Source organism: Psammomys obesus, unplaced genomic scaffold (assembly GCF_907164565.1).
Source record: "Psammomys obesus unplaced genomic scaffold, mPsaObe1.curated_primary_1811, whole genome shotgun sequence".
In the NCBI taxonomy this organism is placed as follows: Eukaryota; Metazoa; Chordata; class Mammalia; order Rodentia; family Muridae; genus Psammomys; species Psammomys obesus.
In genome coordinates, this window is record NW_026596134.1 from 1,663,861 (window position 1) to 1,683,524 (window position 19,664).

At 50.7% G+C, this 19,664-nt stretch overlaps 1 protein-coding gene across 1 annotated transcript in view; it reads left to right on the top strand.

The window, feature by feature from the left end:
* Positions 1 to 19,664, top strand: part of Cdc42bpb (CDC42 binding protein kinase beta) — an 88,988-nt gene that overhangs the window by 20,648 nt on the left and 48,676 nt on the right. Inside the window, exons 2-4 of the mRNA XM_055593240.1 lie at positions 11,316 to 11,407; positions 17,868 to 17,951; positions 19,037 to 19,132. Of these exons, the coding sequence (XP_055449215.1) occupies positions 11,316 to 11,407; positions 17,868 to 17,951; positions 19,037 to 19,132 (272 nt within the window). The remainder of the gene's footprint in view (positions 1 to 11,315; positions 11,408 to 17,867; positions 17,952 to 19,036; positions 19,133 to 19,664) is intronic.

Genomic DNA, 19,664 nt, shown 5'->3' on the forward strand with positions numbered 1-19,664 from the left:
CAGCTTCAGATGCTGAGTTCACAGAGAGGCTTGGGATTGGAAAGCTCTGTCGGCAGTGCTGCTGCCATTCTGTCCTGCTGAGCTGTCAAGAAGTTGCACCCCGTGGCACAAGATCCAAAATGACTTCATTTAGCATGCCATGGGATCCGTGGCTACCGGAATATAGACTTATAATCCCAGTGTCTGGCCTTAGGAGACTTTGTATGCTGCACACCCAGCCCTGTGCTAACCTGGACGGCATCACATATAAAATCTTTTCTTCAATAAATGCAGGCAGAATTGAGTCTAGACTGGAAGCCCTCTATTTCTCAGGTTAGATGTTGAGGGGATAATTAAACAAGGACAAACCAGGGGCCTTTGTTGTTCTGTCCCTGTTAGAATACACTGTTTCAGCAAAAGGTGACATGCAGTGAAAAGAGGTGGGAGTCCTAGAGACAGAGATGATGGAAAGGCCTGGGAATGTAAATAGTGGAGGGAGGACAAGAAGCCACAGGCGCGCCATTCCGAGGGAGAAAGGCCTTGATGGTCTTTTCTCCACGGTTGGGCTTCTTCATTCCAAAAACTGAAGCGAAAGAAACACATAGTTGAAGTCAAAATTTCTTACTGAATGGAATTCTGGCATTAGTTTCTGTCACAGGGTAATAGAAACAAGACTTTCTCCTTGTGTCTTGGCTGTCAAACTCCAAAGCAGGAAGCTGACTGTAGGGAAGTCCAGAAGATAACTGAAAATGCCCCCTGACAGGGATGTGACACCATCTAGGCTCTCCCCTCTGCTCGCACTGTGAAAGGCCAGTCAGCATCGCTAGCTGTCTCCTCACAGCAGCACCAGTGCCTGGGACAAGGTGCCCCCAGGGACCCACACACTCAGACCTTCGATTTGGCCTTGGCCTGTGGCTGAGAAGCCCTGCTATTTCCTGTGTGTGCGTGGCCATCGCCTGAGTTGTCTTACCTGTCAGGCCAGACGCTGCTATCCACAGGGCTGCTGGCTGGGCCCTCTGATCACTTCTGCTAGAGGCCGTGTGTTGCCGGAGGTCGCCCCACACGTGTGTGCTGTTTCCTCTCCATGCTCAGCTTGAGTTTTGCCCTGTGTCTATTTTTCTAAGGCAAGGTCAATCAAAACATGATGAAAGCTCTTACATTAAAAATTCTATTTGCCACAGGAAAAGTACGTAATTTTTAAAAAGCTTCTTTGGTCCTGTTTTCCCCGGAGCAGCAGACCTTCTGCCCCCCCCCCCCCCACCTTGGCACTGAGGTTTGGGAGGCTCCACCCCGCCCAGTGTTGGTGTTCATCGGGGTGACACTGAGGGCGGGGCGGGGGACGGCTTAGTGCACAAAGTACTTTATGTGCAAGCATGAGGACCTGCGTTCTCAGAACCTGTGCAAAAGCGGGGTGTGTGACACCCATAACGCCATTGCCGCTGGAGCAGAGCAACAGGTGCACAGGTCCCAGGGTCAAAACACAGGGTGGACTAAGGGCACCTCACACACATGCGCGTGTACACACAAGCACTCCGGCTGGAGTACCTGATGATGTGAGCCTCCCTGCTGCTCCCACTCGAGCCTTCACTTCTAGCCCACCAGTTGTTCTTTAAGCGTTTGTTTACTTTGTGTGTGTGTGTGTGTGTGTGTGTGTGTGTGTGTGTGTGTGGCTGGGTGTGGTTGTGGTCAGGTGCCACAAGGTTATGAATCAGAGGACAGTTTGTAAGAGTTGCTTCTCCCACTCCTGCGTGGCCCCAAGGGTTAGAGTCAGTCATCAGTCAGCCTTGGCGGCAAGCACCTTTACCTACTGGACCATCTTGCCAACACCAAAAAGCCCTCAGTTTGTATTCAGGGCAGCCATGTGCCACTGGGCCCTCGGAGCATGTCTTTTGGTTAACTGGCAGGGGTGGCTTCGGGTGTGAGCTCCCTGGAAGAGAGTCGAGGGTAGAGACGCCTGACTTGCAAGCTCAGGTGCTCCAGGGAGCCTGTCACCGAGCTGCCCACCTTCCCCTAGCGGAGGCTGCTGGCCAGCTGAACAGCTTAGGTTTCGCCAGCTTGACGAAACTGGAGCCATCTGGGAAGAAGGAGCCTCAGCTAAGAAAATGCCTCCATCAGATTGACCTGTAGGCAAGGCCATGGGGGTGCGTTTTCTTAACGACTGGTGTGGGAAGGTCCAGCCCACCATAGACAGTGCCAACCCAGGATAGGTGGTCTGTGTCCTGTCAGAACACAGACTGAGGGAGGAGCCAGGGAGATAGGCCAGTAAGCAGCACTCCTCCATGGCCTCTGCCTCAGTCCCTGCCGTGAATCCCTGCCTCAAGAGTTCCAGCTCTGACTTTCCTGTTGGTTTGGTCATGTTATCACAGCAGTAGAAACCACACTGGGGATACTGAGGAACCCACCTTGACAACCTCTGCACGTGCGTTACTAATCCTGACTCATTTCAACCTTCTCTGAGCTCCTTTTGCTAACAAGCGTTTATCTTTGGGGCTTGAGGTTTGGTTTTCTGTTTTTTGTTTTGTTTTTATTCTGTGCATTTGTGTGTCCATGTGTTTGAGTGCACGTATGCGTGTGTGTTTAAGAAGGGTGTGTGTGGAGGCCAGAGGAAAACTTCCAGTTTGAGTTCCAGGGATTGAACCTTAGGTCATCAGGCTCGACAGTGAGCACCTTACCTGTTTGTGTGCTGCTGCTGCTGCTGCTGCTGCTGCTGCTTTTTAATTTCTTTCATTTTTTAAAAAAATTTATTACAGCTTATTCACTTATTTAGTTTATCCCAGCTTATCCCCCTCCTCACCCCCTTCCTGTTCCACCCTCCCTCTTCTCCCATGCCCCTCCCCTAGTCCACTGATAGGGGAGGTCCTCCTTCCCTTCCCTCTGACCCTACTTAGCAAATCAGGTCTCATCAGGACTTGCTACATTGTCTTCCTCTGTGGCCTGGTAAGACTGCTCCCACCTCAGGAGGAGGTGATCAAAGAGCCAGCCACTGAGTTCATGTTAGAGACAGGTCCCCCTGTTCCCCTTACTAGGGTACCCATTTGGAGACTGAGCTGCCATGGGCTACATCTGTGCAGGGGTTCTAGGTTATCTCCATGCATGGTCCTTGGTTGGAGTATCAGTCTCAGAAAAGACCTCTGGGCCCAGATTGTTTTGGTTCTGTTGCTCTCCTTGTAGAGCTCCAGTCCCCTCCAGGTCTTTCTATCTCCCCCTTCTTCCATAAGATTCCCTGCACTCTGCCCAAAGTTTGTCTATGAGTCTCAGCATCTGCTTTAATACCCTACTGGGTAGAGTCTTTCAGAGATCCTCTGTGGTAGGCTCCTGTCCTGTTCCCTGTTTTCTCCCTCTTGAGATGTCTATCCCATTTGCCTTTCTGAATGAGGATTGATCATCTTAGCCAGGGTCGTCGTCCTTTAGGTGTACAGATTTTAGAATGTTTATTCTATATTGTATGTCTAATATCTACTTATAAGTGAGTACATACCATGTGTGTCTTTCTGCTTCTGGGATACCTCCCTCAGGATGATCTTTCTAGTTTACGTGCTTCTTGAGGCAGAGTCCCACGGCCCCGTTCAGGCTGGCCTGGACTCACTGTGTAGCCCAGCCTGCCTTTGAGCGTGCAGCCTTGCCTCAGCCTCCAGCTTTGAACACACAGGTGTGTGCCACCAGGCCTAGCTTAGCACTCCTTTACATTTGATTTCCTTCCTCCTAAGTTTGGGGTGTACGCAGACAGGACACACCTAGGCGCTTGTGGAAGGAACGGCCCGGAAGCTGCTTGACCGTGGGCACAGCACCAAGCAGAGCGGACTTTGTGGCGAAGCCCCGCTGCACTTTCGTACAGTCAGCCCCTGCGCACTTGGCTATTTTTCATTTTAATTTTGGGGGGAAGAGGCAGTGTGGGATGGAATCGGGCCTTCGTGCAGCTGGGCGAGGCTCTGTCCTGAGCCTGGAATTTTAAAAATTAAACTTCCGTTGGCAGCAGCCGGGGAACTGGCTTTATTGTGGAGTTGCTCATTCAGCAGAGGGTCTTCGCTGTGCTGAAGGACTCCCACAGGACAGTGCTGCGTGCGCCTGCGCTTGCTGCCACGTGTGGATTCAAGTGCAGCACAGCATCCTTGGGCAGGAAGTCAGAACACTGAGGTGATGTGCCGCAGTGAGCTGATAGCAGCTGTTTCTGTAATGGCAGAGCAGCTTCCACCGAGAGGAAATGAACGGAGACCGGCGCCGGAGCATGGTTGCGGTGAAGGGCGGCGTAGCAGCCCTGGGTTGGTCTGGAGAGTGGGTGTGAATGGCTTCATCGAGGCCACAGGCGGCTCCTCCCGTGACTGCACACTGCTGGAATGAAGGTTTCCCATCTGGGGTTGACTCACGCAGCGTCCCCACCCCTGTGGACTTTCACTGCCCGAGCTTGTACCTGGCTTGGCTTCTGACTCAGTGTCAAAGGCATCCTCTTCGCTCTGCAGTCTCCTGTCGGGCATAGTTCACCGAGAGTGCTGCAGGTCTGCGGGTCCGCGGCAGCGTGGGTGGAGGCTCTCACTCAGGGAGCCTCCAGGGCCCTGCTCCTCTGTGATAACATGCTGGCTTACTAGCCCCTAAGACATAACGCCGTTGACCCGGGCTGACCGCTGGCAGCGGGCATTGTGAGGGAAGCAGCTAGCCGGGGAAGACAAGCGTAGCTCCTGCCTCCCGTGGGCAGCTACCTTCTTCCTCCCAGTCTTCCCCTGCTCACCCTCTGCCCAACTGATCTGATCTTACTTCTCTTGGTGAGCAAGCAGAGGTCTGAGGCATTAGTTTCTCGATGATTCTCAGCCAGAGATCTTCCCACTGCCCCTAGTTCTTCCTGGCAGAGCTTTCCCGTTTAAAGGAACACTGGGCCGCAGGGTCTTACGATCTGAATCTCATATTCCCGGTAGTTTCTTTGTGTTTGTGTGTTGTGTGTGGCATGTTCTCGAGTGAGTGTGTGCATCTGTGTGTGAGCATGCCCGGGCCGGAAGAGGTTGCCGGGAGCCTTCCTCTCTTCCTCTTTGCCTTTGCTGGGTTGGCAGCCTGGCAGGTGAGCCCCTGGGACCCACCTGGCTCTGCCCCTCTGCTGGGGCATACAGAACCATGCTTACCCAGCCAGCAGTCTTGTCTCTCCTGCTGAGCTGTCTTCTCAGCCATAGTACACATCTTGATTGATGAATTCATTGCCTTTTGGGTGGCAGGAGAAGTTCAGGGCAATAAAAATCTACAGCTGCGTGCAGAACACTTGCATGAGATCCTGGGTTTGACCTCTAGCTGTGCAAAAATGAGAAGTTCAGTGGAGGAGTAGAAGTTAGCTGTGCAGGTAGGCGATGTGAGCCTTCCTCATGGAGAAGGTAAATCTCTTCTTGATAGCTTGTCACGATGATCAGTCGGCACAGGTTGTGGCTGTGCTGGGGAAAAAGTGGCTGACCCGTGAGAGTCAGACCTCAGCTTCAGGTCTGCTGTGTGAAGGGCAGGGCTGGTGTATGGGAGTGTTTCAGGACCCCAGAGTCAAAGGCTGAAAGTGCTGGTACTGGGGGGGGGGGGGGCAGGCGTTGCTGGCTCTGCTGTAGGCTCTGGTTAGAGGTGTGAGAGCCCATCAGCTCCTTACCATTTTGGGTTCCCTGCGAGTATTTACGGACCCAGTAGCATTTATTGTTAGATACAGAGTAGAATGTGGAAGAGAGTTGTGTTTTAAGTTTTTATTTTGTTTTTAAGAGCATCTCCCTGTGTAACCCATCCTTTCTGCCTACTGAGTGTTGGGGCAATGGGGGTTGGTCCTGATGCCTGCCTACAGTTCTACTTTTCTTGAAACTTAGAATTGTTTCATGTGGTCTTCCTGCTCTGTTTATAGTAAATATCACTGTGAGCGTCCGAATCATATGACCAGTTGCAGCTGGCATGTTTTCTTTAAGCTCACTGACCATATTGTCAGCCTTTTAAGAGTGTTGCATGAGCTGGAGAGGTGGCTCAGAGGGTAAGAGCACTGGCTGTTCTTCAGAGGACCTGAGTTCCATTCCCAGCACCCACATCGGTTCACAACCCTCTGTAACTCTAGTTCCAGGGGATCCAACACTGTCTTTTGGCCCCTCTGCAACTGCGTGTGCGTGTGCACAGGCTCATGCAGGCAAAACGTCTGTACATACAGGGTCTCTGTGTAGTCCTGGAACTTGCTATGTAGATGAAGCTGGCCTTGAACTCACTGAGATCTTAGTGCCCTGCCTCCTAGGTGCTGGGATTAAAGGCATGTGCCATTATGCCATTTTTTTTTTAATTTGAGAGTATTAATATAAATAATACTTGAAACGAATCACTGATCTTTTTCTGTTACTTGCTTGATGTGAGAAAGTTCTCACATTCCCTGGCTGAGGCGCACATCGCCATTCCTGGGCCCGATGGTTCTTTAATCGCACTGATTTTTTTTCTTATCTAACATGTTTTAAGAGTATGTGACAGTACCTGATAGTTTTATCTGAGTGAAACACAGGACGGGAAAATGTCTTTTTAAAAAGATTTATGTATTGTATTTTGTATGTGTGTGTTTTGCCTGCATGTAAGTATGTGTACTGCTTGAATACCTGGTATCCACAGACGCAAGAAGAGGCCTTTGGAGCCCCTGGCGTAACGGATGGCTATGAGGTACCGTGCAGGTCCTGGGAATTGTACTCTGGTCCTCTGCAAGAACAAGTGCGCTCACCTGCTGAGCTGTCTTTCCAGCCCCGTGTTCTGAATTTTAGTTTTAAGTACAAGACAGCAATAGAATACTGTAGAAAAGCAGTCACCTTGCCTCCTTATACTCCTAAGCTCCATGCACTGACTGGTTCTGACGTTTGTTTTGTTTTATGGTTCAGGGCATCCCAGCCTCGGGTCACTGGGCCTCGCAATTCAGTCAGTCACCTCCCTGGCTCCTCAGGTTGCCGGGCTCCTGTACCCACAGAGTCCGGGCACGCCCTGCAACTCCAGAGCTGGGCCCTCTGTTGCGCTGGATCACTCCCTGTTCATCTTTGGACACGAGTTAGGTCTCGGGTGCTCCAGCTCTGCTGGCTGAAGGGCTGACTGATGGCAGTACCAGCTCCCAATTTGCCATGCGTGTTGATGGGCTTGTGACTGGCAGGCTTTGTGTTCTTGGACCACCCGTTTTTGGGTGCGTCTACAGCACAGGGTCGTCTGGCCCTGGCCCTGCCTGAGGAGACTGGTTCTTTTGCTGGTGGATACTTTCAAACTAAAACCTGGTATCAGGTGCTCGTTTTTGTTGGGGTTTCTGTTTCTAGGCCCCTCGGTGGACAGAGCTTGACCATGTGTCTATGTACACGCGTTTACGTCTCTGCATATTTCTGTCTGTCTGTCTCTATGTTTCAGTGTGTGTATTTGAGGCAGGGTCTCACTGTCATCGCTGTGTGGCAGGGGGAGTTCATACTGACCCTTCCTCTTGGGCCCCCATGTTCTTCCGATTCATTCAAGTTCTTCTACTGACATTGCTGTAGGTCTGTGTACTCACCTGATCATTCCTATTGTCTACGCTAGCTCACCCCTACCGTCCTCAGCCTACCAGATTGTGAGCTCTGACTTCTTAATTTCTTTGGCCTAAGAAAATGCTGGGTTAACCTTCCACGGCCATCTTTCAGGCTGCCTTTGCAGCCTCCCTTTTGTTGACAGTGATTTTCTGGTTTAGTCTTGTGGTTTTCTTACCATGTCAGGTTTCTTTCTTTAGTTGGCCAGCTTATCAGACTGACCTGATAACTCCAGGTCAACTTTTGAGGGACACCTGGACAAGACCATTAGGAGGCATAAGCAACAAAAAAGATTTGGGCGGAGAGTGGAAGGAGAGCTTGACAAGGAAGAGGAAGTGACCTTAGCACAGTTGATACGGAAGGAAAACCTGGAAAGAGGGACTTGGAGGTGGCAGCCTGAGTGCAGGCTCCACTGGATCTAACAGCTGAACCCTGTTGTAGAAAACTTCCCAGCACTCAGGGAGACAGAGGCAGATCTTTGTGAGTTCAAGGCCAGCCAGGGCTACACAGAGAAACCCTGTCTCAAAAACAGAAAACAAACAACAACAAATCTATTCCTAGAGTGCAGTGACTTCTAAGCTGGTATGGCCATCCGGAGGTGTCCTTACGACAGAAGCCAGAGCTCTTCTCTAGGGCCCCACCGTGGATGGGCTTCTTCCTGCCTGAGAGGAGGCTCAAACAGAATTAGGCAAATTATTTTCAGACTGTTTAAACACGTGTGTGTGTGTGTGTGTGTGTGTGTGTGTGTGTGTGTGTGTGATGAAAACCAAGCATTAAAATCTGCATTTCACACCTGTTAAGAGATGAACAGTAGGTGGCATAAAGGATTAAATGTTTTTGAAAGCCATTTAACAGAAAATAGGATTAAATAGGATCTTCAAAGAATTAATTGGTTTTCTAAACCTTAATAAAATGACAGGAGAAAGGACTAGTTAAAATTAAGATAATTTTCTACCCTGTCTCAAAACTTAAATAAATAAATACATAAATAAAAATAGTTTTTAAACTAACTTCTGTAAAATGAAAAATACTGTAGTTTGTTTAAGAAGGCCACAATGTATTGAATTCCACTTACAGCTGCATGTCTTAACAGGGCAAGAATACCGTGGCTACGTGTCCAGTGGGAAGAGCAGTGTGGAGTAGCACACGCGCACACTATCGGCTCAGGGCAAGCTCTCAGCACGGTCCAGCCTTCCCATGTAGTGTCCGAGAGCCGGGCACTGAGAGTGTCTGGGTGGACTTGCTCAAGAAGGCACCTTAGGACCTATAAAGCATTTCTGTGTTCTTTGGAGAAGGCAGGAATTTTATCTTCAAAATTAATGAAAGTAGTAAAAAGTTAGTATGTATGAAAATGATCGTAGTAAATTTATTCACTGTGAAAATAGTACTCATTAAGATTAACGTATTCCATAGACTCAGCTCACAAATCTGTTAAAAGTGATTGTTGAGTAATACAAAAGCATGAAAATCAGAAGTAAAATAAAAATGACACAGGTTTGTAAGCAGTTAATTGTGTCCAGAAGCAAGGACTGAAATGGCAAGTGGGCAAGGTCATCAGGCACATGAACTTTTATAGGTAGAGTTTTCTTTGCTTCCCGGGTGCTTCAGTGTGCAGCTGCTGTTCCTGTGACGGCCTCTCACCTGTATGGCTGGGTTCTGGGGTCCAGGAGGCCCTGTGCCGTTTGTGTTGGCTTGCTTGTGTGTAGGGGGAGCTTGCCCTGTGGTTGACTGGCATGCTTCCCTCCCAAACACCTTTTCTTCTGGTTTCTGCAGGAGTCAGTCCTTGTTTTCCTTCACAGTAGAGGGTGTCCAGTGGCTGTCTGAACAACTTGTTTCCTTTGGGGGTTTGGAGAGTGGTTAAATGGTGATAGTTGAAATAAGCAAACATGAACTGTAGCTGACCCTTTAGGTTCTAGCTCAAGGGTGTGTTGTTGTTTTTGTTTGTTTGTTTGTTAGGCTGTCCTTAAATTCCAGGCTTTGTGCGTCCTGTTTTCTGAGTTCTGTGCTGCTGGGCCCTGATGGTGAGGGGCCAGAGTCCACAGCTCCCCTCTTACTGAAGCCAGGAGCCTTCCTGCTGCTGCTTCAGTGCTGCTGGGACAGTGAACAACAGTGGGTGAACCTTGATAGTACTGAGCAACCGTGTAAGGCGAAGCAGCGAAGTGACCAACAGCGTGGAAGGCAGTGTGAAGCCTCTAAAATATCACAGGACACTGGGGGTTTGTTCTAGAGTTCGAGAAGGTTTCTCTGGAGCCCTGGCTGCCCTGGAACCTGTTTGGTAGATCAGGATGTCCTCAGACTCACAGAGATCCACCTGCCTCTGCCTCCCGAGTGCACCACAGCCAGATTGTACTTTTTGACAGGGTTAGTTTTAGATGTTAATACAAATGTAAGAAGTAATACACTTGCTCAGTTTCACCTACCTACCTAAACACTCTAGAAACTGATGGCCAGGTGGTGGTGGTGCGCACCTTTAATCCCAGCACTCGGGAGGCAGAGACAGGTGGATCTTTGAGTTCGAGGCCAGCCTGGTCAACAGAAGGTGTTCCAGGATAGTCTGGGCTACACAGAAAAAGAAAAAAAAAAAAAGAGAGAGAGAGAGGAAGAAAGGAAGGAAACCTTTAGTAATTAGCTCACATAGAAATTAGCATAAAACGTGGGTTTTCCTCTGAAGGTCAAAGCAGGCAGGCAGCCCATACAAGAGGCAAGAAACACACTTGCCAGGTAGGCCAGACCATGGTTAGGGGAACACTGGTCAAGAGCACACGACCGAGAGCCAGGCTGCACTGTCCTAGCCCTGTTCCTGTCACGTACTCTGTCCTGGGGAGAAATGAGAATCTCCCTGTGTGAGTCAGTGTATCCTGGTAGACGTGGGGGCTGGAGCTTAAAGTGACAGGGCCTGCCTGCCACCGCTGTGAAGGCTAACAGACCAAGGGGTGTGCTTGTTTCCCGCTCCTAGGGGCTGTCAGCATTCATTGGTATCAGCTGGTCTGGGGCTGCCTCCCTCCATCCTCTGCCTTCATGTGGCTTTTTTTCCCTCCTGCCTCTGTCCAAATTTTCTTCCTGTGAGAACACCATTCTTAAGCTGGGTGTGGTGCTACACACCTGTGACCCCAGCACTTAGGGAGGCAGAGGGAGGTGAATCTCTAAGTTCCAGGGTAGCCTGGTCTACAAAGTAAGCCCAGGACAACCAAGGTTACACAGAGAAACCCTGTCTTAAAAACAAAACAAGAACACCAATCTTGTTGGCTTTAGGGTCACCCAGTTACAGTATGTGACCTCATGTTAACTTGGTTACATCTGTGAAGACATTGTTTCCAAATAAAGTCACATATGGGGGAATAATTCATTTCAGTACTCCACCTCCCAAAACCCAGCTGCTTCTTCATCTGTGGACAGTGGTAGAGTCACTCTCATTGCTGTGATGTATACCTGCTCAGCAATGTGAAATGTCCGACTGGCTGATGAGTCCCGCTGTCCCTCTATCTGCCACACAAGTAGGCAACACAGAAATACCCCACCCAGTGCTCTGTGGGCATTTGGCGGGGCTGTCCCTTATTGTCGATGGTTGGGACATGCCAGTTGCTCTCTCAGTGGACCGGCCTTGGATCTGAGCAGGAAACTTAGAGGGTTTTTGTTGTTGTTGTTGTTGTTTTATTTTTAACTAGGAGATTTTTCACAGCAAGTATTTGCTACAGTTGATACTGAAGCATAACTGCCGACAAGTACCATATTCAGGGAGACACTAGTGCAGGGAACCACCACCATCAGCTAGGTTGTAAGTGAGCACTGGTATGCTGGACTAAACTGGTGTTTTCTTTCTTCCTCCAGCGAAGCCATTCACACAGCTCGTGAAGGACATGCAGCTTCATCGGGACGACTTTGAAATCATCAAAGTGATCGGGAGAGGGGCTTTTGGTGAGGTAAGAGTCTCCCTCAACTGGCCCAGGCAGTGCTGGCTCCCTACCAGTGTGTGCCCGTCTGCTGGTATCATCTGGAGAGCTCTGGGTGGGTGAGCTAAGAAACAGAAGTAAGAAAACAAAGTTTATTAGTGAATTACTCTGCATATTTTGGGACCAAAAAAGAGAAAGTTTTAAGTTTTCAATTTGTTGATTGAAATTATTTTTGGATTTCTCTGTCCCTCCTGTTTTGTTTACTTTTTTTTTTTGGTCAAGATTTCACATAGCCCAGGCAGGCCTTGAACTCACTATGTAACTGAACTTCTGATCCTTCTGCCTTTGTTGGTATTTGGGCCTTTTATCCCAAGCCTGATGCCTGGCTCTCAACATTTTCCAAAGACTGCACAAGGTCCCAGGTCAGATTCACTCTGGGTCCCTGGCGCTGGTGTTCTCAAGTCCAGTCTGCCCTGAGCATCTCCGCCTGGTCCTCCGGACTGTGGAGTCTGACCTGAGCCCCAGCTTGCTTTGGAAGTGCACGTCAACACTGAGGAAGAGTCAGACAGTGGAAAGTCTCCGTGCCGCAGGCTGTCAGCATTGCTCGCCTCACAGCCCCCAGACGTCACCCTTGAAGACAGTCATTTTGAGAGGCAGCTGCTTCTCCTCAGGGCCCCAATGACTACAGAGTCAAACCAGTGCAGTGTTCAGAGCATACCCTTTTCTGCTGAAGTCACCTCATGACACTCCCTTCACTGCAGGGCTCTGATGGACTCCGTGTCTCTTGTTCCTACCCTGCCCTCCTCCCTCTACCTTCCTGTATCCCCTTTCTAGCCCCGCCTCTCTTGGCCCCTGTGAGTGTGTTGTGTGTGTGTGGGGGGGAGTGTAATCCAGTTCCCAGTGGCTTTTCCCTAGCTCTGGGTTTATCTTAGTCCTGCTCTGAAGTAAAAATACAATCACACACAGAACTCACAAATTTGTGCACACACTTTGTGTTCTGACAGAGGCCTGTACCTCTGAACCTAACAGAGTGTCTCTGTCCTGAGAGCTCTCTCCTGCCTCTGATAGGCACCAGTCTTCACTTTTCACCAGTACAGACCTCTTTTGTATTTTGTTTTGTATGTATGTATGTATGTATGTATGTATGTATGTATGTATGTATGTATTTATTTATTTTGAGAGAGGGTCTCTGCGAAGCCTCCTGGAACTCACTCTGTAGAACAGGCTGGCTTCAAAGTAATGGAGGTCCACCTGCCTCTGCCTCCTGAGTACCAGGATTAAAGGCAAATGCCACCATTGCCTGGCCTGATGGGGAGCTTTTTATTTGAAGAGCCATGGGAGAGCAAGGTTGCAGTGGCTCCTGGCTCGCTGCACGGTGAGTGGGTTTGTTAGAGAGTAAGAAGGTAGAGTCCGACAGAGCCAGCAGCCGGCTGCCACCAGCACACCAATTTGCTGAGGAGCGAGAGGGAGGACGCTGCGGCTGGGCACAGGAGTAATGGGTGAAGTGAAAGAAGGGACATTCCCTTGCCAAAACAGTTACTGTTGTTGAATATGTGCCTGTGCAAAGAACTTCATCCAGCACCCAGGGTTTTCAGTGAGTTGGCACTGAGCAGTAGGGCTCCTCCCAGATTGAAAGAACAGGTCTCTTTCCAGGAGCCCTGCTCTCCCCTCCATGTTTTCTCTCCTACCTTCTTGGGATGGTGGGGCTCAACCCAGGGCCTCTTAAAGGCCTCACAACTTTCTTTTGGTGTTTTGAAACAGGGTCTCATTATGTAGACCAGGTTGGCCGGAACTCAGAGATCTAGAGATCCACCTGCCTCTGCCTCTCAGTGCTGGGATTACAGGTGTGCACCCCACATCCAGCCACTGTTTTTGTTGTTGTTTTAGAGGTTTTATTATTTTTGTTTCATGTGTGTGTAAGTACGGCTGTGTGAATTCATGTGCATCGTACGCATGCAGACACCCATGGAAGCCAGAGGGTGTCAGCCCACCTCAAACCAGAGTTACAGCCTGGGCCATCTGATACGGTGCTGGGAACTGAACCTCTGCAAGGGCAGTTCTCTGCTGAGCCATCTCCTCACCCCCTGCCTTGCAGCTCATACCCCCGCCCTCACCCCACCCCCGTAAGGCACGGTAACTCATGCCTATAATCCAGCAGTTGGGAGGCTGAGGTAGGAGGATTACCATGAGCTTCAGTTTATATAGTTTATATACTCCAGGCTGTAGAGTCCTGCCTCAAGAAAACAATAAATAAATAAACAAAATTTAAAAGAAAAGAAAACCCTTCTCTCTGTGTTCTTAGCCGCCCTTTGGTGGCCTCAGTGTCATCCATGAGTGTCCTCAGGGCCTGTTTGCTGGCCTTGGCACCCAGTGCTTCTGGCTCAGTTATCCAGCCTGCTTGTTTTCCTGTGGCCGTGCACTCTTAGGCCTCCCCTGCTGTAAACTAAACCTTTGGCCTCCGGCTGAGGTTACCACAGTGATGTGTCCCTGAATTGTGCCAGTCTTTGCTGGTGTCTCTGAAAACACTGAGCAAGCCACGGAAGTATGGGCAGTTGCCAGCCGTTGGAGAGAAGCGTTCTCCCTGTATGATGCTGTTGGAGTTTTGTGTTTGTGAGCATGTAATAATCACGTTTACGGGGCAGGGTGTCTTCATCCTGAGCCTTCAGAGCGTCCCAGTCAACCAGGTCCGTGGTGTTTCCCCGTGTGCCATTTCTTTGTGTTCAGAGGCTTCAGACTCCCCTCTCCCGGCTCCTCATACAGCACGGTCTAAGTTAGGCTTTCACACGCTGCCAGTCTCCTGCTGCGCGGCACTGCCTGAGACTCTGTCGTAAGGTAGGAACATGCAGACCCAGGGTCCTAGTCAGGGCGGCCACTGCTGTGCTGAAACACCATGACAGAAGCAACCTGGGGAAGATGTTCATTTGGCTTAGCTGCCCCATCACAGTCCTTCATCGACTGCTCACGCCAGGAGCTCAGACAGGCAGGAACCCGGAGGCAGGAGCTGGTGCAGAGGCCACAGAGGAGTGCTGCTCACTGGCTTGTTCTCCATGGCTTGCTCAACCTGGCACCACCCACAGTAAGCTGGGGCCTCCCACCTCAGTCACTAACTAAGAAAGTGCCCGCAGCCTTGCCCACAGCCAGGGCGTACGGAGGCCTTATCTCACCTGAGGGTCCTTCTCAGACGGTACAGCTTGTGTCCAGTTGACATCACACCAGGACTATCCTGGTGCTTTCTGGTGTTTGGTGTGCAGGTGGTTTCCAGGTAACTGCCATTGTGGGGCCACAACATGCTCTCCTGCTGCCCGCCTGTGTCTCAGGAGCAGCCTTGTGTAGGGGATCTGGGACAGGAACTAGCCCTGCCCAGAGGCAGGCACCGGGGGTGTATCTGAGGGATGAGAGGGCAGCAGCTGCCTTGGCCCCTGAGCACTTCTTGGGTCTCAGGGAAACCTCCCACTGGTGACCACACTGGGCGTGGCTCCTGTTATTAGGGAAGGACAAGAGCTGTAGCCAGGTGGAGCTTGGCTTGGAAGTTGGAGCCAGCTACTCTGCCTTGCTGGAGTCATGTTAAAAATCAGATGAACAAAATTTTGGAAACCATTTCACACTATGCTGCAAGTGAGCAGGCCTGGGCGTGGAGTCTGGTGTGTGTGTAGGGGTGTCCTTTTGTTAAGGGTCATCTTGTGCTTCTGCTTTCCTCCGTGTGTGTGTGTGTGTGTGTGTGTGTGTGTGTGTGTGTGTGTGTGTAAGGGAGACAGAGAAATGGGGGGAGGGGGATATTTCTGAACCATTGAAAATAAGTTGTTTGTTCCCAATGTCTTGGCAACTAGTTTTTCTTTTCTTTTGTGGGGCTGGAGAGGAATTCAGGGCCTCGGGAGTGTGGGCCAGGTTAAGTGCCACTGAGCCACAGCCCAAGCCCAGTGATTATTTTCTCACAGAGACTGCCTTTTGCACTCACAGTGCATACAATTAATTCAAAACAGTGTTTTGGTTGGTTTGTGGTTTTGGTTTTTTGTTTGTTTCATTCTTTTTTTGGCCTCCTTTTTGCTTCCAGCACAGGGCCAGAATGAAGTGTTAACTTTGTTCTTATGGTCTAGGGTCAATTTTTGTTGTTGTTGTTTTGGATTTTTAAAGACAGAGTTTCTCTGTGTAGCCCTGGCTGTCCTGGCAGTCTCTTTGTAGACCAGGCTGCCCTCAAACTCACAGAGGTCTGTTTGCCTCTGCTTCCTAAGTGCTAGGATTAAAGGTGTATGCCACCACTGCCTGGCCTAGGATCAACTTTTAACGCTTCATAAAATTCCTTTGCTACGATGTCTGATGTCAGACATATTTTTAGGATAGTGTGTGTGTGTGTGTGTGTGTGTGTGTGTGTGTGTGTGTGTGGTATTTGAACATATTTGTACCTGGGGTCCTGGTAGAGGCCAAAGGTTGACATCAGATGTATTCTATTCCTCCCTGCCTTATTTTCTGAGAGAGTGTCTTGCTGAACCTGAAATCAGCGGCCTGATCCTACCCGGGAGCCCAGGATCTCTGTCTCTGCCTCCCGTGCTGGGCCACAGTTGTGCGGCATTGCATCGTCTGTGTCCTTGGGGTTGAACTCGGGTCCTCAGGCTTCTCTTTTATGGACCAAGCCAACTCCCTAGTCTCAAGGGTCGTTTTTCTTTGAAATACTTGAAGTCTAGGCTGGAGAGTTTCTGGTGAGCCAGATGAGAATTTTATGCCTCCCTTATTTTGTGAGTTGTTTTATAGTAAAACTTATCCCACAGGCAGGGATTTTTTTTGTACATCAAATTTTACTTGAATATTTCACTTCTACATATTCTTAATAGGTGCTTTTCTGTGGCAAACATGTCTTTTCCATGCATTTATGGGCTGTTTTTTATGTTGTCCAGGCAGTGATTTGAGCCGGATGTGCATCTTGTGAGGAGTGAGGCTGGGTGAGAGTTCCAGTATTGTATGTCTTGTTCTCAGCTTCATCTTCAGAGAGCCAGTGCTTTTCTGAAGTCAGCTCTGCCGACCTCCGCAGCCATGAAGCCAGGGTGGCTTTCCAGTGGCAGCGCCTCATTTGCTGGCCCTTAGCTGGCTCAGGAGGGAAGAGGCACTCTGCAGCAGGCCTGCACCCTGAGCTGCTGCTCCATAGGAACCGCAGTGCGGGCCATTTTCCGTTTACCCAGGTTGCAGCAAGCTTGGCTATTGTTTCTAAGCCGTAGGTAGGTAAGTGGCAAGGGAGAGGCCTTCATGAGGAGCCACCTGTGTTGGTGTGTGGAGAGCGTTGTGTAGGGCATATGTCCTTGACTCAGAAGGCCTAGGGTTGTGTCAGGGTATGAAGAGCCGTTGTCATCTAAGGAAGACGTTGAGCTATGGCTGTCGTTTTAATGAGGGCTTGGAACGCCTGTGCCGGAGATAGATTCCACTGCTCTTTGGGCTGCCATTTAGAGCCTCCCCACTCAAAGTCCCCACACAAAGTCTGGAAAATGGCTGTCCAGCATCCTTCCTGTTAAGGATTGTGAGGACTGAGCAAGGGTCCAGACTGCTCATCATTGTCGCCAGCATGTGGTACATGCTTCAGACATGTCAGCTCTCAGGGTCCCTTTTTGGTGGCTGCCACCTTGGGCAAGTAACAGTGCACAAGACCCCTAGGCCAGTGTGTGTGTGTGTGTGTGTGTGTGTGTGTGTGTGTGTGTGTGTGTGCGTGTGCTCGCTCGCGCGCGCGCGTATGTGAGGGCCACTAAGGAAAGCAGGTGGTTCTGTCTGAGATCTTTTCATCTATGGCTGTTAGTGCAGAGACACTCGGCCTACCTGCCACAGGGCAGCTCACAGTGTCTTGAAGGAGATGTACGGAGATCTGTGTGCGAGCAACGCACATGGAGGAATTTGCAGGGCAGTAGCACGCCTTGATGCTGCTAGTCATGATGGAGTTCACTCAGGATTTGACAAGACTGAAAGGCCAAGAGGACTTCCTGAGAGAGGTGGTGTTACAGTTAGGCCTGAAGGGCGCTCGTAGCCCGTTCTGTAGTTGTGGCGGTGCCCTGGACCCCCCTCGGCCTCTGTAAGGCCGAGGCTCAGATGAGGCGCTGCTAGCTGGCAGCAGGCGGGGGCTGGCAGGGCAGGAGGGAAAGACATAAGGAGGGTGTAGGTCTCCCCGAGTGCAGGGAGGGAGCCTGAGAGCTCCAAGCTGACATAAACGGGGCTGAGTTGGCTTTTACTGAAGATCTTGAGGCTCTTGAGGCGTGGCCTGGTGGGCGGCAGTGAGCTCCAGGTCCTGCTGCTTGCTATGAAGTGGGCTTCTAACCGAGCCCGGTGGTCTCTGCCCAGCCACAGTGTGGTTAAAGCCAGATTTTCTTGTTTAAAGAGCAAATCTTTCTTTACAGAGATGACTTCTCTCTTGACTTCCCGTCTGTCAGGGTTCCCGGCCAGTTAGGATTGCCATTTAAATGTGCAGGGCTTTTGAACCATTAACTAAATTTTCGTCAAATTCCAATTTGCATTTTAGGTTGCTGTTGTCAAGATGAAGAGCACTGAACGAATTTATGCAATGAAAATTCTCAACAAATGGGAGATGCTAAAGAGAGCAGAGGTAGGTGCAGCGTGTGTAGTGAGAAAACGTGGTGAGTGTGAGGAGGGACGCTGGCCGCACTGGCCATGGCAGCCACCTGAGGCGCTTCAGACGGTCGGCATGATCCACATGTGAAGGGAAATATTTGTTGGGAGCCTGTATAGTGCAGAGATTTTTGTGCCCCTCAGTGAGGGGGTCGATGTGAGGAATCTGAGTAAAGAGCTGAGGGGAAGTAGCTGCTTGGCCATCTTGACACCCTTTTCCATGGTTCCTGAATGCCCACACCCAGCCTCGGCCCTCCTCCAGCCTCGGCCTTCCTCCAGCCTCGGCCTTCCACCCCTCCTCAGAGTCAGCTTGTCTTCTTCTTGGCCCTGCTCCATCCTCCATGCTCACTCCTCTTTCCTTCTCTCTGCCAGGCTCCCTTGGCTCCTCTGCCTCTGGCTAGGCCCTGTACTTGCCCAGGGCAGTCTAGGCCTCCGTGGAGCTGCAGCCTGTGGCCAGGCTCGGCCCTCTGCAGGGGGATGCTTCTGGGTGAAGGAGCACCTCCTCCTGGCAGAGCCTGCTGTAGGTTGTCACCTCTCCCATCTGCTACCCAGACCTTTCTTGTCAGAGTCCTCTGTAGCCCTAGACTTCTTGCGTGTTTTGTCATTGATAGCTGCCACCTTGGGCAGTAACAGTATACAAGACCGGTCAGGGGGTGTGTGTGTCTGTCTCCTGTCTGTGTGATTCTGTGTGTGGCTGTGTCTCCTGTCTGTATGTTTGTGTGTGTATGTGTCTCTTTGAGTGTATGTGCGTGTATGTTTGTGCGTGTGCACGCGCCTGTGTTTTGAAGGCATCGAGAGCTGCTGCTGAATCCATGCATCTTGTCAGGTTGGTCTTCAGGTGTGGGCCACAGAGAGAGTCATTGGGGAAGGAGAGGCATCTGTGTCCTTCGTGGTCCCTGCTGGGGGCTCAGGAGAGGAAAGCACGGAGATGCTCACTGTTGGCCTCTGTGGGAGCCGCTGGGGATGGGGCTGGATAAAGAGGTCAGGCCGGGGCAGTTGGGAGGCCACAGAGACTGAGTGTGGACTTCTCCTGACAAGCTGGGCTGCCTTCTGTCCTCCCAGACCGCCTGCTTCCGAGAAGAGCGCGACGTGCTGGTGAATGGGGACTGCCAGTGGATCACTGCCCTGCACTACGCCTTTCAGGACGAGAACTACCTGGTAGGTGTGGCTGTCAGGGCACAGAACCCGCCAGAGACTGCTCCTCACCCTTGGCTCCTCCCTGCTTGTGTGTGTCTGTGTGTGAGGTAGCGGGGAGCGGGCACGGTCAGTGCGTGCTGGCCTGCGGAAAGCTGCGGGGTTTGTCTCGCGTATTAGCGACCAGGCAGCATTTTTAACAGGCCTCCAGAGTTTGCGCATCATTTTTCTCAAACCGTTAGTTCACTGCATGACTTGGTTTATACACTAAATGTTTTATGCACGAAAACACGTTCTTTTTTGTTTGTGTTTTCTTTCTCTTTGAATTGTGTGTAAGCACACCTGTGGCCCCCGCACCAAGAGGCTGCAGCCGAGGGGTCAGCAGTCCGAGAGAGTCGACAGTGCGTGGGGACTTAGGCCGTCTCTCCTTTCTCGAGCGAGGGCACACTCGCTGCCATGTGGTCTCCAGGGGGATGAGCACCAGGCAGGTCTTCTCAGGGCGGCACGGGTGCTCCTGAGTCACCCTGCTCTCACTTCAGTGTTCGTGAATGCTTTG